The following is a 22,712-nucleotide window of genomic DNA, read 5'->3' on the forward strand; positions in this document are numbered from 1 at the left end:
AGTCACCATCAGCATTCCCAAGGGCTCAGTTTTACAGTCAGTGCTCTTCAGTGTTTTCATAAATGATCTGGACAGAGGAATCAAATGTACAATAAGTAAGTTTGTCAATGATACTAAATTAAGAAGAGCTGTGGACTCCCTTGAGGGTAAAGACGTCCTGCAGAGAGATCTGGAGAGCTGAGCCATCACCAACTGTATGAAATTTAACTAGACCAAGTGCTGGGTTCTCATTGTGGGACACAGTAACCCTGGTTATTCATACAAATTGGAGGATGAGAGACTGGAGAACAGCACTGTGGAAAGGGACTTGGGGGACCCTGGCAAGTGAAACATGAGTCAGCAGTGCCCTGGCAGCCAGGAGAGCCAAGCCTGTCCTGGGGTGCATCAGGCACAGCATCGCCAGCCGGGCAAGAGAGGGGATTGTCCTGCTCTGCCCTGGGATGGCCTCACCTCCAGTGCTGGGGCTGTTTTGGGTGCCACAATAAATGAAGGATATAAAGCTATTGGAGTGTGTCTCCAGAGGAGGGTAACAAAAGTGGTGAAAGGTCTCAAAGGCAAGACTTAGGAGGAAGTGGCTGAGGTTGCCTTGGTTTGTTTAGCTTAGAGAAGAGAAGGCTGGGGGATGACCTCATCAGAGTCTGCAGCTTCCTGAAGACAAACAGTGGAGGGGAGGGGCTGATCTCCTCCCTCTGGTGACCAGCAACAGGACACAAGGAAATGCAGTGAAGCTCCAGCAGGTAAGTTCCGATTTAATATTAGGCAAAGGTTCTTCACTGAGAAGGTGGTCGATCACTGGAACAGGCTCTTCAAAGAAACTGGTGATGGTACTAAACCTGTCAGATTTCAAGGAGCATCTGGATGATGCTCTTAGTTTAGGTAGTCCTATGGGGAGCAAGGATTTGGAGTTATTGATTAGTATGTGTCCCTTCCAACTTGAGATATTCTCTGATTCTAAGTCTATGGAACCTGGTGGGATGCATCCCTGAGGGAGGGAGCTGGCCAGTGTGATGGCAAGTTCCCTTGGAGTGAGAGGAATGTCTCTGGCAGGATTGAGGAAAGTGATCCCTTCTACTGAGCACTCAACCATATCCAGAGTCTTGTAGGCAGTCCTGTGTTTCTCAGTATGAGACATGGATGTACTGCAGTGAATCCAGAAAACAGTTCCTAAAATGATTAAAGGATTGAAACATTTGAGAAGATACTGAGAGACTGTTTAGCCTCAAGGAAAGAAGGGCTGGGAGGGAGTTTTATCAATGTATATAAATACTTGGTTGGAGGGTATAAAGAAGACAAAGCTAGTCTCTTCTTAATACTGCAAAGTGGAAGGACAAGACGCAATGGACACAAACTGAAAGACAGAAAACTCCACCTAAATATAAAAAAACAATGTTTTTGCTGTGTGCAATGCCAAGCACTAGAACAGATTGCCCATGGAGGTTGTGGAGTCTCCATCTTTGGAAATAATCAAATTCCAATTGGACAAGGCCCTGGACAACCTGACTTTGCTGTGAGCAAGGGGTTGGTTGGAATAGATGACAGCCAGATTAATTCTGTAATTAAACCTTGAATTTTAGAAAAGTCTTGCATTTACTTTTTCAGTGTAGCCCAACCAAACTCATACTGCACTGCAGGTGACGTGTATCTCCTTTACTCTGTCAAGCAAGATGACTCTAGAGCTGATCAAGCTGGAATGCCTCCAGTTTTCTACCTGTCACTTAATGCAATTTCCATTTTGCTGTAAATTTCTGGTAAAGTGTAAATCTGCAAAATTCTTGCAGTATGGCTCCAGTTCTGTAACTTTTCCTCTGATCCTTGAGCATAAAGAAGGAAAACACGATTTTGAATGTTAGTATGAAATTCCCTCAGGGTGGTGCAATTTCATAGGCAATTAAAAGCTGCATTAGAGTGGAAAGACAAAACAGGCCTGCTACTGACAGCCTGAATGCAGAAGAAAATGACCCCTTGCATCCCAGCAGTATGATGGCTTTGCAGACTGGAATAAACACACATCACCCTAAATAAACTGTGAAATACAGCCTATTTTATTTAAAGGGTGGTGTTTTATTTTTATATTGCACTTGGCATTTCCTGATTTAAGAGCTGCAAGCTGTCTTCTGCCTACTACATGTTTCTGTTTGTGGTTCTGGCATTTGTATAACCCAGTGGTAGAAACTGTCATCCAGTTTCTAACTCACTGTACATTAAACATAGCAGTCAGAAAGGATCCTAGCTCCAGACAATATGTTTTGCACACCAGTATTTTTCAAAATCTCCTGCTTTTAGTCCTTGAAGAAAATCTAGTGAGTTTATGTCTAGATTTCATAGAGGACAATTTTAGGCCCATATAAAAGGGTTTAATTCTTTCAAGTATTCCATTTAGCACTGTAATTTGTGTTGCAGTGCAATCTGTGTTAAGAAGTAGACTCATGCCTGTGCACATTTATTCCTGGGCTATTTTTTCTCTTGCAGTTATCATCACAGTCTCTGACATCACAGTATATGAGTTTACTGCTTTTCAATCCACTTACTTCAGGAGAGAGATATGGTAATGAATTTGATTCTGGCTGGTCATGAAGAACAAATTGTGGATGCTCAAGTCAATTAGGGTCTTTGTCTCCACCATCACCAGCCAGGGAATGGAATGCATATAAAGGTATATGATGGGAAACTGCTGAAAGAAATCACAGCAGTACATGAGTACAACACAATCCATAACTTTTTGCTATGAGAGAGAATAAAACCAGAGAGCAATAGACCATTTCTAGCTGGCTCTCTAAGGCTATACTCCAAAGTATTCACATATATATAAGAACAGCATTAGCTGTCCAAACAAGACCTAAAAAATTTCATTGACGAGCTTTTCTACTATTGCTTAGTAGGCCCCACAATTTTCTTACAGAAACTGGAAAGTCTAAACTGCCTCATACTGAAGGGTAAGGAAGAAAATGGAATGACTGGTTGCAACAAGATACCTAAGCAGTCTTCAATTTTAAGATATATTCCCTGGAGTCTTAATACATGAAAGTTACCACTAAGCCTGAAAATGCTATTTCAGTGAACTTTTCTCTCCATGTATGTCACAAATTCTCTGCTGTTCTGAAACTTTCTAGATTCTGTCTTCAGTTTCTTCACAAGCTTTTGAATTATGTCTAGTACCTTGTGGCTGATAGTGTGCCTTCCTTTCTCTGAAAGAGTCTTGTGAAGACCACAAAGGTCACCTTTAAAGGTGGTCCACACCTTTAAAAGAAAGGCAGTTCTGTCTTTTACCCACTATTTTACTCACTTAGCAAAAGGTTAAATAGAAAAGTTAGGCTGAGTTAAATCAGCATGTGCAGAATATTACAGCTATTCAGCATGCTGATAATTTCATGATAAGTACCTGTGTGCCTGCTTTCACCCACAGTACATACAAGGCAGCTGCTGTAGTAATCAAATTTCAAATATTTACCTTTTTTTAGAGAGCATGGATGTGAGCAGCAACTATCAAGTACTACTTTACTGCATGGTAAATCCACACTCAAGCTTGCCTTGTTCAAGCCTACAGTCAATCATAGTAATGAGTGAAGTAATATTTCCCTTTGCAGAAGCCATCCTAGTTAAAAGCACATAATCAACTCGATGTTCAACAACTGCTTTAAATGATTACTTGTAGTGCTTTGTAAGTAGTTTTATCAGGCTTATGTATGTGGCCTGTATTTGGCAGACTTCCTGCTGGTCTTCCTGATATTCCCCCTTGTAGCTGCAAGATTTGCTGTTTACCAGAGCTCTGGGATTGTAGCTTACTTTAAGGAGATAAGCCTGAAGGGTTACGGGCTGGTCAGGAAAGATGGATTGGGAAGGCAAGTAGGAGGGCTTGTACACTGTGAAAAGGAGGGCCTTGGGTGTGTGGAGCTGTACCCTGGGACAGTTGTTGACCCTGTGGAGAGCATGGATAAGGACACGAGAACAGATCAGTGCAGTTGATGTCACAGACGTGTCTGCAACCAAATCACCTGATCAGGAAGAGGAAGGTGAAGCCTTCTTTGGGCACCGTGTTCTAGAAGCTCTTCTGCAGTTGGGAGACCTTACTCCCAAGTGATGGGAATCATGTCAAAGTTTTTTCTCTTCTTCTAGAACTACTTGGAAAACCTGATCCCAGAAGTGTTTATTTTTCAAAACTTACTTTGGGCTAAGTGAGATCTCTGAATCGAACGTGAACCAATTCTGTCTCTCTCTGCCACCTTCTGCAAACAGAACTTGGAGAGTTTGGGATGACAAGGTGGAGAGATCCCAGTAGGTCCATCTGGACTGTCACCACCTCAGGACCTTGCTGTGGATGGTGCCCTTCCAAACCCTCCAGGCTGACCCGTTTAGGTTTCCCGTACCTTTGCCTGGAAAACCATCAGGCACGCCGTCCTGGCTGCAGGAGGGACCAGGGGAGGCTCCCCCTCCTCACCCGCCCCGGGCTCTCTGATCTCGCCGAGGGCGAGTGGCTCCCGCCCAGGTGAGGTGATGCCGGGCGGGGCAGCCGGGCCCCGGCCGCAGGTACACAGGGAGGGAGGGAGGGAGGGAGGGAGAACCGGGCCGTCCCGCCCCTGGGGCACAGCCCGCCTCGCCCCATTATGTCACCCGTGCTCAAAACAAAGTTGGGACAGCGGTTTCAGCCTTTCCGCGGCGGGGAGCGCCGGCCGGGCCGGCGGGAGGTGAGTCGGGGGAGCCGGGCCAGGGGACAGCGAGGGCAGAGCCCGGCCGGACCCTCCTCCCGGCGGGGAGACACCCTTGGCCGCCGCTTCTCCGAGCCCTGGGGGGCGATCCCCCCGCCCCGAGCCAGCCCCGCCAGCCGCACAGGGCACAGGGCACAGGGCACAGGGCACAGGGCACAGCGCCCGCAGCCGGCACGGAACGCGCTCCCTTCCCCACCGAGGGCACCCGGCAGGGTGGCAGGGGGCATGGGGAGCCCTTGCCTCTCCCTCGGCTCGCTGCCAGGCTGGGAGGTGGCGGGAAGGCGGCTGGAAGCGGCACAGGCTGGTGCAGCCCCGCAGGGCGATGGAGCCGAGACCGGCTGGGGAGCCACAGCTGGGGCCGGGGTGCGCCTGTCGTGACTCCTCCCACAGGCGGAATGTTTCCCAAAGGTGGTGCCCGAAAGTGCCGGGGGCTGGAGTCGCCGTGCCTCGTGTAGCAGCTCTGTGCCGGGGCTGACAGACAGACGCTGCCACAGAGACATCCCTGCCTGGCCTGGCCTCCCCAGGGGCTGCCCCGCTGCTTTTCGCTCCCCTGCAGACACAGGAGACAATTGAGTCTGTGCCTGGTGACTGCCTTCAGCCTCACCAAGGCAGTGCTGTTCCCCGTGCTTGTAGAAAGGATCCCTGCGTCCCCCTGCAATAGTTTGGTGTCACTCTCACTCTGCTGCAGCACTTTTGTGATCTCCCATTTCATTTTCTGTCTTTCTTGATACTGAAGGCTTGTGATGACTGTAAATGACAGTTATAAAATAATCCTCCTCCTACCAGGACAATAGATTTCTTAATATACACCAGTGGAATGGCTGCGTGTAGTGAAAGGTGGGTAGTGTCACAATTGGGAGAATGGTGAAATCCCTCTGGAACACTCTGGCTAATTTAATGCACCCTTCTGTTTTCTTAGTTGCAACTTTGTGGTTTTCAACAGTAGTTTTCAGCTTAGTTTCGCTTTTCTTTTTAGAATACGTGAATTATTCTGATGCATGGGTAAAAATGTGTTGGTTTTCTGTGGGTTGTTCTAAGAGCTCTTAGGTCCCCATAATTGAGCTTCAGTAATTGTACAGATCAAAAGGGAAACATTTCACCCAGAAGTACAAAAGTGAAAATTGAATGTTGATCTTCTCTAAACAAGATTCTTGTCTTTCATGAAATCAAGAAAAGAAATCAAAAGTCAGAATTTGAGGTACAAAAAGGCAGATAGATTTCTGTGAATGGATTAAGTAGCAAATGAGATTTAAGGCAGTAATAGTTTACAGTTTCATGGTCTGCCAGCTCTCAGAGACTCAAGTTCACTGCTGCTGAAATGAATGAGATATGTTTGCTTCCTTGTGAACTATTTCTGCCCCCACCACCCTTTCCTCTTATCTTGTGGTGGACTAGAAGATAACAGTAAAACAAGTAGCAGAAATAAATGCATCACTCTACAAGCTTTGTTTGTGGTTTCTTCAGACCACAGGATGAATGTGCTGCTTCTAACAAGTCTCTGTTTTCCTCCCTTTTCTGTTCACTGACAAATGATATAATGATTTTTTAGGTGGATAAATGGAGGAGTAAAGAGTATAGTAGTCTGCCCTGATTTCCTCCCCATCATTTGCCAATTCGTAGTATAAATATATATGAACATACAGTCCCAACATGTAAGTTGGGAGTAACACATCTATAGAGTTTTATTTCTCATGTTGAAAAATGCAGATTTAGTCAGTTCAAGTTAAACCTGATGTAAAAACATGATTGATTCCACTGTTCATGACCTAATCCATGCAGAAGCACCAGGATGTTTGTGTCTGATTGAAACTGAGTTTAAAGATTTTGAATCTGTGTTATTCCTCAGTCTCACAGAGGGTGTGTCAAGGAAAGTGAGAGGTCTTGCTGGGGAACTTCCATTAATTGAAGAGCAACATAAATGAAGTCAGGGATCCTCACAATTGCAAAGATAACTTTCTGAATAATTGGCTCACAGAGAAAGTGGAAGTTGTGTCTCTATTCAAAAACAGTAGTGAATTAAAATCCAATTAAGAATCTGTAGTGATACATTTTCAATTGTTTGCATAGTGAAACTTTTTTTTGTAGAACTGAACAGGATGGAGTACACCAAGCCTCCTAATCAAATATAGATAAGTGGATTTGTTTATATGTGTTTCCAAGGCCTTGGAAGTGAGCTGTGCAGAGCAGATAGCATGAAGGTTAAATTGTTCTGCATATAGGAAAATATGACTCTTAGTTTCATGTTTTACCATTACTTTTTGCAGTGAAAAAACAGTGGACTAGCAAATTAAATATTCCTGTGCCTCACTGGCATGCTCTTGCCCCATAAAACCTGCCCCACTGACTCAGGTGAAGGTATTTTCCCAGGGTAAGTTTGTAGTTTTAGAAGTTCTGGAAGTTTTGAAGACAATTCGTGCCAACCTGGCTTCAAACCGAGGGCCAAATAAGTAAGGAAACACTTGGAATATGTCTCTGTCTTCTTGTGGAATCTGCCTCAACTTGGGTTCTCCAAGGTCCATAGTGGAGTAGACTGAAATTTTCTACTGATGTTTTTTTCCATGAAAAATGAATTCCTCTTTGAAGAGAATGTTTAATTTGTATCTCAAAATCCTTTAACTTAGGTTAAAGATGTAATGTTCCTTGAAAAACTAGAAATAGAGAGTGTATTTTAGACTTCAAGCCAAATTGTTGTTAGTTTTCAGGCAGATAAAAGGTTTTGATTTTATTTCAGAAGTTACATTTTTAGCAAGGACTTTTGGAGGAGGTAGAATATTTCAAGGGTTGGGGTTTTTTTGTGAAAATGGTGTACTTTAAAGATGTTCTTGTCAACCTGATTTCACCAGCTGAAAGTAGCTCCATTTAGCAGTGAGTCATTAGGAAAACTTGAAAGATAAGACAATTAAAAGGGCTATATACACTATTTATCTTTTTTTCCCAGATCTTTACTTCAGGGGTAGGGGATTTCCAGTGCAAATAATTTGTCTACAAATGGAACAGCCCATGTGAATTGGCAATATCTCCTGCCAGAACGTCATGTTACACCAATTACTAATATAATGCTGTTATCAATATAGTTAATCACATTTAATTTCAGTACTTGGAACAATGCAGCACAATAAATTGTGCTTAGAGGCATTTTCCAACATAAATGATTCTGTGATTCTTTGCAGTCAGATGGGCTCAGCTCAGTTTTGACTTCACTACATTTGGAATGTGTTGCATATGTTGTAAGATGGTCCTTCCTAAAATAGTTTTTACATCTCTGAATTAAAAAGTTATATTTTAGAAATAAGTCAAAATAATGGCAGATTAGTTCTACACAGTTCTGTAATAGTTCTGATACAAGTTCTCTAAGTGCCAGTGTCTGTCCAGTTTATATGCAGACATCTACAAAACCTCGTGCAGCAGCCACAAACATTAGCCAGAGTTTTAGCCCAAAATAATAACTGGCCAAGCTGTATTTGTATGCAGCGATGATTTATTGGTAATTTAGAGAGATAAATACAGCCTTAGTGAGGAAAACACCCACTCAGACACTCATGCACATTTGTACCACCATCCTGCTCAGGTATTGTGCAGGTCAACACTTTCTGAAGACACAAGGTTCTTGCAACCAGCAGGCAGGCCAGGAACAAGAGGCAGGGAGAAGAGTTCTTCTTGGAATCAGTTTTCTTGAATCAGGCAGAAAGAGCAGAAGGAGGGAGAGGAGACAACAGGTCCTTAAGCCTGCAGAGACTGCAGGCAGGGTGCTCTCAGTTCTGATGATCTTGTGATTACTCTACAACAGTGATTTCATGATGATTGCTGCCCTTAAATTCAGTGTCCCTCTGTAAGAAGTTTGCATTTCCAGGCAGCTCTTAGCTTTTGACTTTGTAAATACTTTAAGAAGGAAGCACTAAAACAATGAAGCAAGAGGAAAAGATGTATTTCTGTTGAAATCATTACCTAGAGTAGCTTTACGTCTCAAGGATTCTAGCAGCACTTAGCAGGCCCATTTCTTTATTTAAGAACTGCTTAAATTTAGGCAATAAATATCCTGTTAGTTGTTTTTCGTTAGTGTTTTCATATTGAAGACCAGGTTGGGGAATAAATGAATATATCTGCTTACTTTGGGCATCTGAATTTTAATGCATGGATAGTTTTATTTACTATTTCCATAGAGGCTAGCAAGAAGCCAGGCAAGAGATCTTTTGTCTTCTTCTGGGGAAGCTGGCCTTTGGGAGAAGAAAATTTTCTTACAAGCCCAGTGAAAACTAGTTGCTTGGATGCAAATGTTAAAAATAAAAGTCTAATGATGACATGTTCACCAGTCAGAGTTGGAATTCTTCATCACAGTGCACAGAACTGACATTGTTTTATTCCCAACGTTTGTATTTGTGGATTCATCTAGGGACAAATGCCCAGTGGGGAGTAAGTGGTCTCTGTCCAAAGTCTTTGGCTATCTGTTTTGGAATCCTCAATGCTTAATCACTTCAAGAATATTTTCTGGTTTTCTCCTGTTTCACAATTAATATTGTTGAGACACTACTTCAGATATATAATCTGGATTTTTTTTATCCTTCTTCTTTAGCTTTAAGGTTTGTTTAGTTGTTTTTTGTTTTTTTATTCCTTAACCAGTAATTTCCTGAAAAGGAGAAATTTCATTTATATGACTTTGATGTATGTATAACACACAATATCTTCTCCCAGGTCTTTTTCCTCTTTGACTTCTGCTGAGCTTCCTTACCTTGAAATAAATTGTAAGTAATTTTATAGGAACTTAAAACCTTGTTGTGGTATAAATGCAGCTTTAAGCTTGCAGATAGCAAAGTAGATGACTTTAATGGTTCCCTTAATCTTTAAAAGCTAATCAGGTCTGGCTGGAGAGTTTCTGTTAAGACTGATTCTAAATGGAATTTAGTTCTCCCACACAAATCTACTTATACAAAAAGAATTTCTACATAACTAGTTTTTCCTTTTGCAAGCCTGTGTATGTAGGATTCTTCTGTTGTCTTTGCCTTTGCTACTCCCCTGAAATGATTTTCATGACACATTTCTTTCAGACTATCTTCTTGTGGTCCCTCATAGGAACTCCATCTTGCCTTACATCTCTCCCTCCAGAGTTAAACTCCCCCCACACACTCCATGGTGTACAATCTCCTAAGATGAAGAGTCATGAGAGAAGTGAATTCAGGCTGTGTGGAAGAGGCTTTGATGATACATTTCATCACAAGATTTTCTGACTTGCATGTTTTCACTTGAAAAGCCAAAACTGGAGGAATGAATGTCCGCTTTTTTTCATCCAGTTGTGTCTAGGTGTCCATATGGTTAGGCTAAGTTTTATAATTCTTTCAGGACAGCTTAAAGCTTAATGGTCTTAGTCATAGATGAGAAAAAACAGGTATTTTCTTGAGCACACAACTTTATATCTCTGCTAGTTGTTTTAAGTGTGAGACCTGATTTTTTACGTTGGATGGTCATAGAATCTTTTTTAAATGGGTAAAAGTAACATTAAAGTCCACTGATCTAGTAATCTTTCTCAGGAGTGATCTCCTCTGCCATTATTTGCAGATTTGTGTTTGGTCTGTTCTTCCACGATGGCAGAATTGCACTGCCGTTGCAGCCAGGGGTTCAGTGCTCCACCTTCTTTATCCTTGGGTGGGTTTTCATCACCAGCTTGTCTGACATGTTTGCCTCTTGTGGATTGTATTATGTGCATGGGGAGCATTTTTCTCCAATCTGGTACCTAAAAAACTTTATGTGCTTGAGCTTGGTTATTGTGCTGTCTTTGGTTTTAGCAATCCCATTCCTCTGTCATTCTCTGTAGGTCCTGCCTTTTTGATTCTTCCTTGATGGACCACTTGGCCTTAATTAAATTAAATAAACGATAACTTTCCAGTTTAAATTGACAGGATTCTACAAGAGAGTTCACTGTCTAACTGGATGAATACTTCTTCAAAATCAGGGCAGAGCAATGGGGAACAACAGAATGACTTCCTTGTGGTGATACATTTTAGCTTCAGGAGCTTCTCAGCACAATGCTGAAAGATAACCAACTCTGACACTAAGTTATTTCTGAAGAGGTCCCTGTTCATGCGTCAGGCATGCTACACTGCAGCTGTGGGTTATTTTAACAAAGATAATTTGGTTGTAGGAAATAAATATTTCTTGTAGAAAAAGCATGCAATCAATTTTTTATTTTGTAGCATAAGACATAAGTGGTCTTTTATAACAGTGTTTTGGATAAATCCAAGGTGACCTTGGTATTAAGTAAGCTTACTATATTTTTCAGCTGATGATACGTTTTGAAGTGTACTGCAGAAAATTTGTACCTGTAGACACATGCTAAGAGAAATATTTCACTGAAAACTAAAAACTGAAGAGATAGGAGGGTAGGGAAAACAATTCTCTAGGTTTTTAACTATCACAGTTAGGGAGAATGGGGTTGTCACACATCATGACTTGTGAAATCTGTGGCTTAACATTGCTCTGTACTTCTAGTTTGGTGATTTGCAATAGACCTGACTGGAAATGATGAAAATGCTTTTTGGAATGTTAATAGTAACCTGCCTTTTGCAGACCCGTCCAAAATTTACCTCATGATTGATGGACAGAAGCCTCCTAAATCACACATCCTTGTTTTGTATTTGGAGCTATGCCTGTTTGCATCAGGTCATGATATGACCTATTTTGCATAGTGAGGGATGTTTGTGGCTAAAAGAATGGAAATCAAAGGTCTTAATGGAATTGATTTTGTAAGCCATTCATTTTCTAAAGGAGATAGATGAGTGAATGGAACTACCTATGTTATTTGAAACTGGCCTTGAGGTAATTACTGAATGCTGATTCAGTAATGTGGGATAAATTGCAGTTTTAATCTTTCATGTTATTACCAGCATTTGCAAAATATCAGGACACTGTAGGAATTATTATGAACTCTATCAGCTTTAGAAGCTGCCATAAGGATTAAGAAATTTTGCAGGTGCTCTAATTTAATTTTCTGCTGTATTGAAGACACTTGCTGTGTAGCAAGTTTTTATGATGTCTATAAAAGGTGGGGCAACTTATAAAAAGGTGAGGCTCTCATGATGCATGTCATTTCATTTTGTGGTGTGGAAGCATTTAGAAAGCATGGTGATGTCTGCTGAATTGTACTGTTTGCTAACTGCAAACAACTTTATCGAAGTTCCTTTTTGTTCCACCGTTTTTAATCTGTTTTTGTTTCTCTGTTCTTTCACTTGCAATGGGTTATCTATTCCTTGCATAGTTTTTCTTTTTTCCTAAGGAAGTCTAATGGGCTGTGCAGAGGCAGGCACTAGCAGCACTTATTATCTTGACTAGCTTGGCCTGTTCCTCAGGCCTTCTGAGGAATTGTTGAAAAAAACCCAATGAAACAACCAAAAAAACCTCCCCAAAAAACCCCAACAAAACACAAGAAAACCCAAACCAACCAACCAACCAACAACAACAACAACAACAACAACAAAAAAAAAACCCAAACAAAATAAACTAATACATTTTAAATCTGGGTCAGATCTTGTCAAGACCATCTTTAAGCTGTGCTTGTCCCATTGACTTTTGGTGCTTTAAAATTGTGTTTTTAAGTTAATGTCATTACTAAGTTGAAACTGATGGCCTGGTTTGTTGCCTCATAGGCTGGTGTCAGCCAGGAGTGAGCTGTATCGGAGTAATGGAGGTTCAGGTGTGTAAATTCAGAGTGAAAGGAGAATTTTATCCAGGTTATTACACCAGTGTAGTTTGATTATGGCTTTCCATCTGGTTCACTTGTGGGTGGCTAGATACAGTGAGAGCAAAGATTCATCTGGCTCACATACTGTTTTTAAGACTGTTGTTGGCAACGTCGTGGAAGGGATTAAGAAACAGGGCAATTATGGAGTGATATTTTCCTTTGTGTATCTTCCCAGCTACTGAATGTTGGTCAGACTTTCTGAGCTAGAAATTTTCCTCATAAGAGAAAGAGATTGCAGTTGTTCAGGCAGCTGTAATAGGCAATGTTATGTTATGTGTAACCAGAATTCCCCATGACAGCGTTTTTCTAACCTTGATAATTGTCTCCAGCTCTGCTGGCACAGGTGCTCTGGCAGGCTTTGGTGCCTCTTGGGGTGTGGAGTGTGGCTTGCCCCAGCAGAAAGGTCTTGGGGTTTATAAGGCACCCCTGACAGCTGTGCATTAAAATTCAAGCAAGACCCATTCTGAGTGAGGAGTTTCCTAAGGTGGCATGATCCCAGGTTTAGATATCCTTTGGCTTCTCTCAGAGTGTTTTTTCTTCTCCTGCTTGTAGCACTGCTTAGGAAGATTCTGACAGGTTCTTTGGCCATGTAGCCGAAGTTATTTCCATTTAGGAAAGTATTTGAACAGTATTTGAAAGTCCTGGGGTGATTGGAGTGATAAAAGAGAGGAGGGAGAGGAAAAAGCCTATGTTTACAGATTTTTTTTTTTTTAATGGTTTCAGAGGTGCTGGGTGATTTGCTTACCAAAATCTTAGTTTGATCTGAAGTCAGTGGCCCTGTTTGCAGTAAATTTATACTTCTATGCAATGTGGGAAGTCCAACTGCCTGGCCCATGGCGATCAGAGAAATCTTTGTCCTTTGTCCTCACTTTGTCCTGGGGAACTGTGTGAGTTCTGTGGAGTTCTTAGAAGATGCTGGGTTCCAAGAGCACCAGGTTTGAACTTAAGCATAGAGCAAAACAGTCTGAGTTGCTTTGTCTATGTGATCAGAGCCTTTTCACCTTAAGAAGCTGCATAGACAAGCCTAAGGTCTTGTTTCCTCATATTCTACCTTCACATCTGTGCAGTGCTGAGGTCTTTGCTCTGAAGACAGCCTAAATTCCATATTTAATCAACTTTCACTGACCTCTGTGGAGTTGTTCCAGGTTGTGCCAGTCATACTGGATCAGAATCAGGCTGTATTCTCTTATATTAGCCAAATGCCTTACAAAAACTCTTTGTTATGTTAAAAATTTTCAGACAAATTTTTGTCTACTTCAGGTAGGCCTACTTAGATAAGAACTACACATTCAAGATAAATATATGAAGTCAAGTTGTAGTTACTCTTGCCTTTATCTGTATTTCTTGTGTTTTCTTATTCATGTTGATTGATTGTCTGTATTTCTTGTCAAACTGGCTGATTTTGCTTTGAGATTCCCTTTCAGAGCTAGTTTGGTCTTCTCCTTCCCTCAGACTCCCCTTCCTTGCTCATCATCCCATTTGCAATGTCTTTAGTGCAGCCCATCAAGGGTAGGCATTTTCAAAAAGCTTTTTCTTCTTCTAAGCTTTGGTACTGAATGAAAGAGATGGTTGCTAAGAGATTGTGGAAAGCATCATTAAGAGGGTCTGATTTGCTTTTTTGCTTACTTTTTTCCATACACAGGTTTCAGATCAGAATTTATGGGTAAATGGAACAGCAGCATCCCAGGATATTCCTGAGCTGAGATTGTAACCATGGACAGAATAAAAGGAGACTTTGCCAGTCCTGTGCAGCCAGGAGATGCAGAGAGGAGCAGGACTGGAGAACAAGACCCAGAACTAACTGTGTTGGGAAAAGCACAAGAGTTCTTTCAGATCTGTGATCTGGAAGGCAAAGGCTTCGTCACTCGTCAAGACATGCAGGTAAAACAAAATTGATTATGTGAAATACACAATGAGAGAAGCTCCCAAAGCCCTTAATGAGTTGGGACTGATTAATTTAGAGTTAAAAATGTTAACAACCTCCTCATGACTTTAAAGAGATATGTGGGATTTAAAATAATATCTTTGAAGTTTTACATAATGCTTGCATATTTTCCTCACAGACAAAGCAACAAAAAAGTGGAAAATCAAAGTAAATTAAGTTTAAAAAGATGCCTCAGGAATTCAATTCTATTCTTGTTGAAAACATCAAAACACCATTAAATTAATTATTTTGTGATTTGTCACAGTGTCAGGAGTATATTCAGTTGGCCAATTTATCCTTTTTTTCAGCAAAATTGTGTAAATAAAGTCTTTCACTGTGGCTTCACTGTGGCTTCACTGTCAGACAATGGTGAACTCTTAGCTGGATCACATATATATGTAGGAAGTATAGAGGAACAGTAATTTTAGCATTTTTCAGTGTTGGCAGCAATCTTAGGAAATTGTGCTTAATTTGTTTGAGGGCCCAAAATCAGATTTGCTGAATATGCTGATGAGGAAAAGCAACTATTTATAACAAAAGCTTTTGGAAATGTGGTTGTGGCACATTGCAGAAGTGATAAGATGATTTGAACCAGTACATGGCAGAAAACAGGAATGTACTCATGCTTGACATGCAAAGCATAATTTGTGTTAATCCATTTCTACTTCAGTACTTATGGGTGAAACAGAATTGAGGAGCAGGAGCGAAATAAATTCATCATGATGTACTATTAAAGAAAGCGTCTAGTAGAAAATTTAGAAACTTTCTCTGTCCTCAGAAACAAAGGTGTCTGTATGTATGAAAACACAGTTGAAACAATTTTAACTTGCTATTTTGGAAAAGCAAAACCTCCTAAGTAAACTGTTCAGTTTGGTAGCTCTCGAGAGCTTTCTTTGCAGTTGTGTGTTGCTGAGTTTTCCTCTGGCTTCTGTTAATTATGCAGAGTTGAAAAAGGAGAGGAATGTGGATGCTTGCTCTGCTGTAGGCTTTGCCAATCTACATTATCTCACTGAAGTAAATGAATGCAAAAAACCAAATATATTGCCAATGGTAGTTTTTGGTAAATCCAAAGCCACAGAGAGTTTAATGGATTACAGTTTTACAGTCTTTCTAAAAACTGAATGGCATATATTTTTACCTAATGGAAAACCCATATAATTATATGTATGTATGCATATATAAAAAGTTTTAATACCTGTTTTTGTAAGGAATGTAAAATATTTGTTTCTGTTTGATTCTAGAGTGCTGCTAAATTTATACTTCAGATTCTAGAACAGATGTTGCAAAAGATGCAGTAGAAACAGGGTTACAAATAACAGAGTTCTATTTTCATTCTTCATGAGTGTTTGTTTACTATATCTGAAAACTTCATCTTTGTATGTAAGTGTATGTAAGTTCTTTAATACAGAAATAAAGGTGCTCAGGACATTTGAGATGGTGTTTCTTTATACTTGATTTTATTTCCTGCATTTTTCATGGTTGGTCCCTATAAGAAAAGCATATATTAATAAAATAAAACAGTTTTTTCCTTAAAAGGTACTAAGTGTTGATCACTTTTGCATTGTGCTGTTTGGTAGGTCTGTAGTGCTTATTCCTGAAGCTTTGCTTCAAATATAGGATGCTAATGCTAAGCTTTTTAATCTTTAGTCATGGGATACAAGGCATGATTACAACAGAGAGTGCTAAGTATCTGAAATTCAATTAATCTTGATGGAACAAATCTTGCAGTGTTTTCTCTTGTGTCCGTAACAGTAACTACACTAAAGGTTTACTCCTCCTTGATTATATGATGATAATTATTGTGAGAAGATGTTAATAGTTGGTGGTTTTTTTTAAATTTTCATTTCATTTCTAAATACCAAATGTGCTCAACTTTGAAACCAACAAGAGGTTTTCTGAGATGACAACAAAGCAAATTCTACCTTAGACTTGAAACCACAGTTTCATCTGTTGGTCCTTGAGGTTATAATGAATAATGAGAATTAGTGCTGTAAAATGTTTTGTTCTAATGTGCATGGGAGGATTGGGTTCAGATCTTGCTCTCAGCTATTTGACCTCTGTCCTTTTATTTAGCTGAGTAAAAGCTTGGTGTTTTGAGAGAATTAAGCACAGATATCATGCAACCACAGAGCACATTTGGTGGCAGTGCAGATAGTTTCTTTTGAAACTCCAGTGGTACCTCTGAATATGTTTTATTTTGTTTTCTTTTAAAAAATTTAGGAGTCTCATACTGAAAGGGCCTATGTATTTTTACACTAAGCTTAAAATGAGCAAATAAACAAAATCACAACTATGAGACCAATAACATTTTGCTTTCCTTGCCACAAACAACCTTAATTTTTTTTATTAAGAAAAAACCCTAAGAGTTTGGGAGAACATTGACTTAGTTTTAGTAAGTGGTCCCAGTTCATAAAAGTCTGTAAATTATCCAGAGGGAATTTAATGGAGCAAAATGTTGGTACATTCCGTAGAAATTCCTTAGAATCTCTTATTTTCACACCTTCCCCGCCCCCACCCCCCCCAAACACACACACACAAGAAAATGCAAGTACTTGTGGTGTTTTCTAGTGTAAATTTAGTGTGATTCTTATTAGAATTTGGACGCTGCATCAGGGCTCTTCAGCTGTGGTTGGAGAAGCCCATATTTGTCAGTCAGGTTTGCAGCAAGGCCTGCAGTCCATTGCACTGGAAGAGCAGCTGGGTCTGTGGTTTTGGTGTGGCTAAATGGGTGCTCCTTCCTTCAGCAGGTCGCAAAGATCTTTTGGTAAGAGTCCAGTTTTTGTTCTTTCTGAATGTAAAAAGAGTAATTTGTTTGAAGCACCTTCTCCCTCATCAATGCAGTGTAGGTTGTAAGAATTTTACAGGAGAAGCTGTTTTTATAAAGTTTCCCTTTAGATCTTAGAGATTGAAATCCAAATTTTGGCAAGATGGGTGTGTTTAAGTAAGAAAGTGGACAGATGTATCACTGATAAAATAAGTGATTTAAACTGAGTATACATCAAGTTTTCCTAAGTTATTTTTTGGAAGCAGGCAGCAATACACAACTAATCATGCTCAGAAATCACTTTGTGGCTATTCCCAATAGTTCTGTGCTTTTTCACTTCCCAGGACCACCTTGGAATTCCTTTTATCACTCTTCCATTTAATCCATACAGTTAATAAAACATACCCTAAACCCTTTGTGGCAACTGGGGAACTCCTGGTTAATGCACTCAGCCAGTTCTTACCTTGCCTGTATGGCTTGGCATATTGAATAGTGCTTTCTGCTGTTTTGGATTGCAGGAGAAACACTTTTTGGCCCTAAATCCCTCCCCCACAGTGGAACAGATCAGCACTTTTCATCTAATGAACTTTATCCACCTACTGGCTTGCAGTTTTAATGTGTTGTATATACAACAGGAGTTCAGGGGGAGAGGACTGAACCAGTGTGCATTTGTATTGCTTCCAAGCTGAGGAAAGGTTTTAACTTTCCTGGTGCTGTCTCCCAGTGGAAATGCTGGGGTTATTTGAGTTGTTTGTCACTCCAGTTTCCTCCTGTTTCTGGGAATCTGTCTACACTGTTAAAAGATTTAGAGTAAAACCATTAGGATCAATTTTATGGAATTCTTTTAGTTTATGCCCGCCTTTAGATTATCAGGAAAAATATGTGATATTTGTGGAGCTGGCTTTATGAAGCTGTGTCTTTTTTGGTGTGATTATCAGGACAAAATATGTGATATTTGTGGAGCTGGCTTTATGAAGCTGTGTCTTTTTTGGTGTGAGCGTGCTGCCTTTCAGAAGTAGACAGTCATGAACACCATTTAACTCACTGTGGGAGCAACAGATTTGGTCCTTAGACCATGCAGTTTTCTTAGCTTTGTTTTATTTACATAATTATTTATGTGCATTTTTTAAGTCAGCTTGAATTAGGACAGTATATCCTCTATAATGTGGTTGTCTAGAAAGTCTCTTGCTTGACTTTATGACGTGGAAGGACCTAGCTGTACAATTCTGCTGCCAAGTTTATCCAGTCGCCTGATAACCAAGGCATTTCACCAAGATAATGAAGCCATTTCACCAGGATGCTGAGACTCCACCTCAAGTTCTTCCTGTTTCTTCCCTGTGCAGTTGGAATTTGTGGCACCCAGCTGTTGTTCTCCTTGCATGGTCATAATGGATTCATAAAGGCAAATAAGTCATTAAAGCAAATGTCCCTCAGCTGGTCTGGTTTTGCCCTGTAATTGGATTTTGGGGAAGCAAAAGACCTATCCTGCTATATTATGGATGGTTTATAGAACCCAGTCTTCCTCTTAACCTGTAGTAATGGATAAAGTAGCTGCATGTTTTGTCATTACAGAGACTGCATCCTGAACTACCTCTTAGCCTGGAAGAACTTGAAAAAGTTTTCGTTACATTGGATGCTGATGGCAATGGCTCACTTACCCCCAAAGAGTTCATCACAGGATTCAGTAAGTCTTGGAAAGCATGTCTCCTCTTCTGAGCTTTATTCATGTTCTGTACTCTCCACATCAATCAAGAAGAATTTTTTCTTAATAGCATATTTAATAATGCACACATGGAGCCAGACTATTCCCTAAATATAGCAGATATATGTAGCAGAGGAAGAAGTGGTCAAATTATGTGAATAAATAGACAAAGGGCTCCAGGGTCTTTCTCTCCTGTGAAAAATCACAAGTCATGATACAATATGAGAAAATGATGTAATCATCTGGATAGACTTATGTGTTATTTCATATCAGGTAATAAGACAGGAAAGATAATTAAAATTATCTCTCATCTTAATGTAAGACAATGCTAGGAATGTATTAACGCCACTATCCTTAGAGCAGTGGGAATACTTTCTACAATGAATTAATTCTTCAAGTGATGTTAATTTATTTCAAAACAAAACAGGATGAGGCAATTATTGCTACTGTAAGATGTGATTTGGTAAGTTCTTTGTAACTGCCTGTTTTGCAACAGCACTCTTACTGTCGTGTTCCCTGTGTTTGTCGCAGGGTGGTTTTCTCCCCAGCTGTGACATTGCAGATAAGATTATGATGTTACTTAGACTGTGCTTGTTTACACAGAATCAGTTTTCTACTGAATTTTAGCTCAGCTGGCTAAGGTTTAAGCATTTTCTCTAGAAAACTGAATCTCATCTATGAGTGAATTGTAGCAGTAAATCTCAATTTAGTTACTATCTACAGGTCCAGCAAACAGGACCTTCATTTTTGTTTGCAAATCATCAGTAGTTTGCAATCCTTATTCTCTCACATCCCACCTCTCCCATTGTAGAGGTAGATCAAGTTTCTGTCTTTATAGAGTGAGCTCTAATCTGAAAACTGACATTAAAAAATGAAATAATATGTGCTTTGCTTTTCATAAGTTAAATTAAGATTACTTTCATAAGCAGTCGTTGCATAACAAAAACTCTTTATTAAGGGAAGTTTTAAGTGGCTGCCGTCTCAAGCAGCTCCAGATCCTGGGGATTCCTCCTGTTCAGGTGCTGGAGCCCAGTCCAGAGGCCCAGGTGGATGTGGCCACTGCTTTCCCTGTTTGCAGGTTCAGTTGGTTCAGTAAAGTTAAACACATACCCCAAAGACACCCACACAGGCACACAAAGGACCTGGACCACACCACATAAAAGATATGGATAGACAGTATAAAGCATGGTACATTTTAACCTGTTACACCGCACTGACAGGTATTTTCCAGGCCATGTAGTCCTACATTTGCCTAGGTGATGATGTTGGCATTCCTGCTAGAAGCAGAAGCTGTAGTAGATAAAAGCTGCTTGAGAATGCAGAGTAGTGTCTGGACAAAGCTCATGCTGCACCAAATACTATGAGAGAATCCTGTTTCTATTTCTAAATGGTCTCAAATATGAAATTTACTGTAACATCTCTTTGCAATGTACTCCATTCTGTTGCCAACATCCTCTGTTGGGTGCTATAAGAAAAAATGCAAAATGGAGTTAATAAAAGCATAAAACCACACCAGTATTTCTGTTTCCTTGGATCTATAGTAATTTCTGTATTGGAACTTAGAATATAACAAAAAACCCTCTGCATAAAATCACTATATGCCCCCCTCCCTAAAAAAGAATATTTTTTTGACTTGTGGATGTTCAAATAAAATAGATGGCACATTTAGAATTTGATGGAATGTATCTGATCTGTGGCAACTGAGCACAAATTGTTACATAATTCATGTGGGAATTTCACTTTTGAATCCTCACCATACAACTACTGTTAATAAAATGTAGCTTTCTGTATGCAATTTATATAGGAATTGAATGTGTGTCTTTGGTCATCCACTAAAAAGAATGTTAAGTTTTATTTAATATACATTTTATCACTACCAATATTTTAGATTCCTAATCTATTTAAACCTATCAGGAAAGAAGACCACAACATTTATGAAGGGTTGTTACTGCAATTTATGTATTTTTATGTTTTTGCATGGAGATACAATTTTTTAAATTATGTTTGTGAATTTTGAGGTGGATGATTTACTGAAGGTTAGACATTAAACTGGGCACAAAGCCAGCCATAGAACTCAGAGATCCTCTTGGCATGCCCCATCTTTTTGCTGTTTATTTACCGTAAAATTTGAGCTTTAGTATATTTAGTATGACATTGCTTCTTATAGTAATTTCTGAAAATGCTAATGTGTGTAATTTCTAATTCTTAGGCCAATTTCTTTTGGAGCAGATTGACTTGAAGAGTGACATGGTGCAACCATCAGAAGGTGAAACAGCCTGCCCAGTTAGATATGAAGAGACCATGACTGGTGATGAGGATGAAGAATTCCAATTCTCAAATCTGATGGATCGGCTTGGAGCTACAAAGGTTTTGGATGAGTGAGTTTTCACAGCAATAGTAATCAGTTGTATGACCTTTTATGGTTCACCTCTGGGTTTGATTTTAATGGAATGCAAGATGAATGGTGAGAACAAAAGCTGCTCAAAACCACAGAGGTTCTTAAAAAACTAATTTTCTTGCTGTCAGGATAAAATGCCATTTGACCAAAATTTCCAAGACCAAAACTGTTGTACTCCAGGCACATGAAACATGTTTTTCTGCCATGTGAAAGCTGCACCACGAGATGTGCCATGAGATCTGAACATAGATAATTACAAGCATGTAATCCACAGATGTCACTGATTTTCAGTCAATGCATGATGACTGCTATTTTTGGGAAGGGCTGTGTTTAAAGTGCACCATAAGTAGGGATGTTTTCTCCACTTTTTCTACTTTTGCTTCTCTTGGTGCATAATTGCATGTTGTGATTGCTCTGGTAATGCTACTTCTTCCATGGCCAGGATGGCTCACTCTGAAACATAGAGCATAAAACCTGCTCAAAGAGCTTTTTGTATGCTGGCCTCAAATTCATTGGTCAATCACAATGAATACTGTAGAGCAACAACAACAAAAAAGCACTGGGCATGAATGGGAGAGAATCTGGACAAGTGGTACAAATATTTAAGAAATACATTGGTGATTCTTACTGCGGAATAAAAGTGCTCATCAGTCCTCTTCTCCTGACTGCCTGTTCCAGGAAGCAGTTCATTATCAGTCATCCTGGAAGGCTTTCATTATGAAGAGATATTTATCACCCGCTTTTTCTATCCTTATGCTCATTTTGTCCTTTAAATACAGCACCCTTTCCTGGCTAGGTTCGGGCTTGCAATGCTCATGGAAGAGAGTGAGTCAGGAAGAAGCAAAGTGGTACAGGAGAATATTGGCAAAGTATTAGAAACCCATTATCATTCACAATAGAGCTGTCAGTGTCTGCTGAACAGATTTGGAAACAGAACATTATCTTGGTAAATCTTTAAATCAAAATTTCAAGGCGTTTTGTTCTGCTTTTTGCAGCAGACTCACCATGGAATAAAAATGTATTGAAAATGAAAGAATGTGGTACAAATGCAATTTGTTAACAAATCTACATTACTTAGGATTCTGAATCTCATTCATTTCTTACGAAGAAGGGATTTTTATTATCTTTCCCACTACCCCCTCTCCTCTAGATTTGTGGAAACTTCTTTACTTCTAATAGAAGTGATGGCAGGGCATACTGTATCTCATCCGTCTCCTTTCTTACCTGTCCCTGTTTAGGTGGAGTGTCTGGCAAGGCACCCACTAAACAAGCAGTTCCTGTGCTATTCTGCAGTCAGGAATGGCCAGATGTTACTGTGCATTTTTTTGAATAAATTCAATTTCCATCGTTTTCCACCCCCTCATCCTTTTCAAATCAGGCACAGTTTAAGTTGTTTTTAATAAATTTTGTGTTCTGACGAGTGATGCCCTGAAGCCTCCATCTACTAAGGGTGCTAAGGACATTTACTGCAGCCTGGGAAATGTTCTCTCTT

General features: G+C 40.0%; 1 protein-coding gene across 4 annotated transcripts in view; it reads left to right on the forward strand.

The window, feature by feature from the left end:
• The first annotated feature begins 710 nt into the window (after nucleotides 1-710).
• The window catches only part of CRACR2A (calcium release activated channel regulator 2A), a 56,772-nt gene continuing 34,770 nt past the window's right edge, over nucleotides 711-22,712 (forward strand). The window contains exons 1-6 of one of the 4 annotated variants that reach the window (XM_083882393.1): nucleotides 4,665-4,682; nucleotides 5,440-5,540; nucleotides 9,393-9,442; nucleotides 14,075-14,313; nucleotides 18,693-18,804; nucleotides 21,032-21,200. In XM_083882393.1, the coding sequence (XP_083738519.1) occupies nucleotides 14,146-14,313; nucleotides 18,693-18,804; nucleotides 21,032-21,200 (449 nt within the window). In that variant the 5' untranslated portion in view covers nucleotides 4,665-4,682; nucleotides 5,440-5,540; nucleotides 9,393-9,442; nucleotides 14,075-14,145. Of the gene's footprint in view, nucleotides 738-4,627; nucleotides 4,683-5,439; nucleotides 5,541-8,936; nucleotides 9,443-14,074; nucleotides 14,314-18,692; nucleotides 18,805-21,031; nucleotides 21,201-22,712 lie in introns of those variants that run through there. The other 3 variants (XM_083882395.1, XM_083882394.1, XM_083882392.1) reach the window with 3 other exon arrangements.

Source organism: Zosterops lateralis, assembly GCF_965231275.1.
Source record: "Zosterops lateralis genome assembly, chromosome: 2".
Taxonomy (NCBI): Eukaryota; Metazoa; Chordata; class Aves; order Passeriformes; family Zosteropidae; genus Zosterops; species Zosterops lateralis.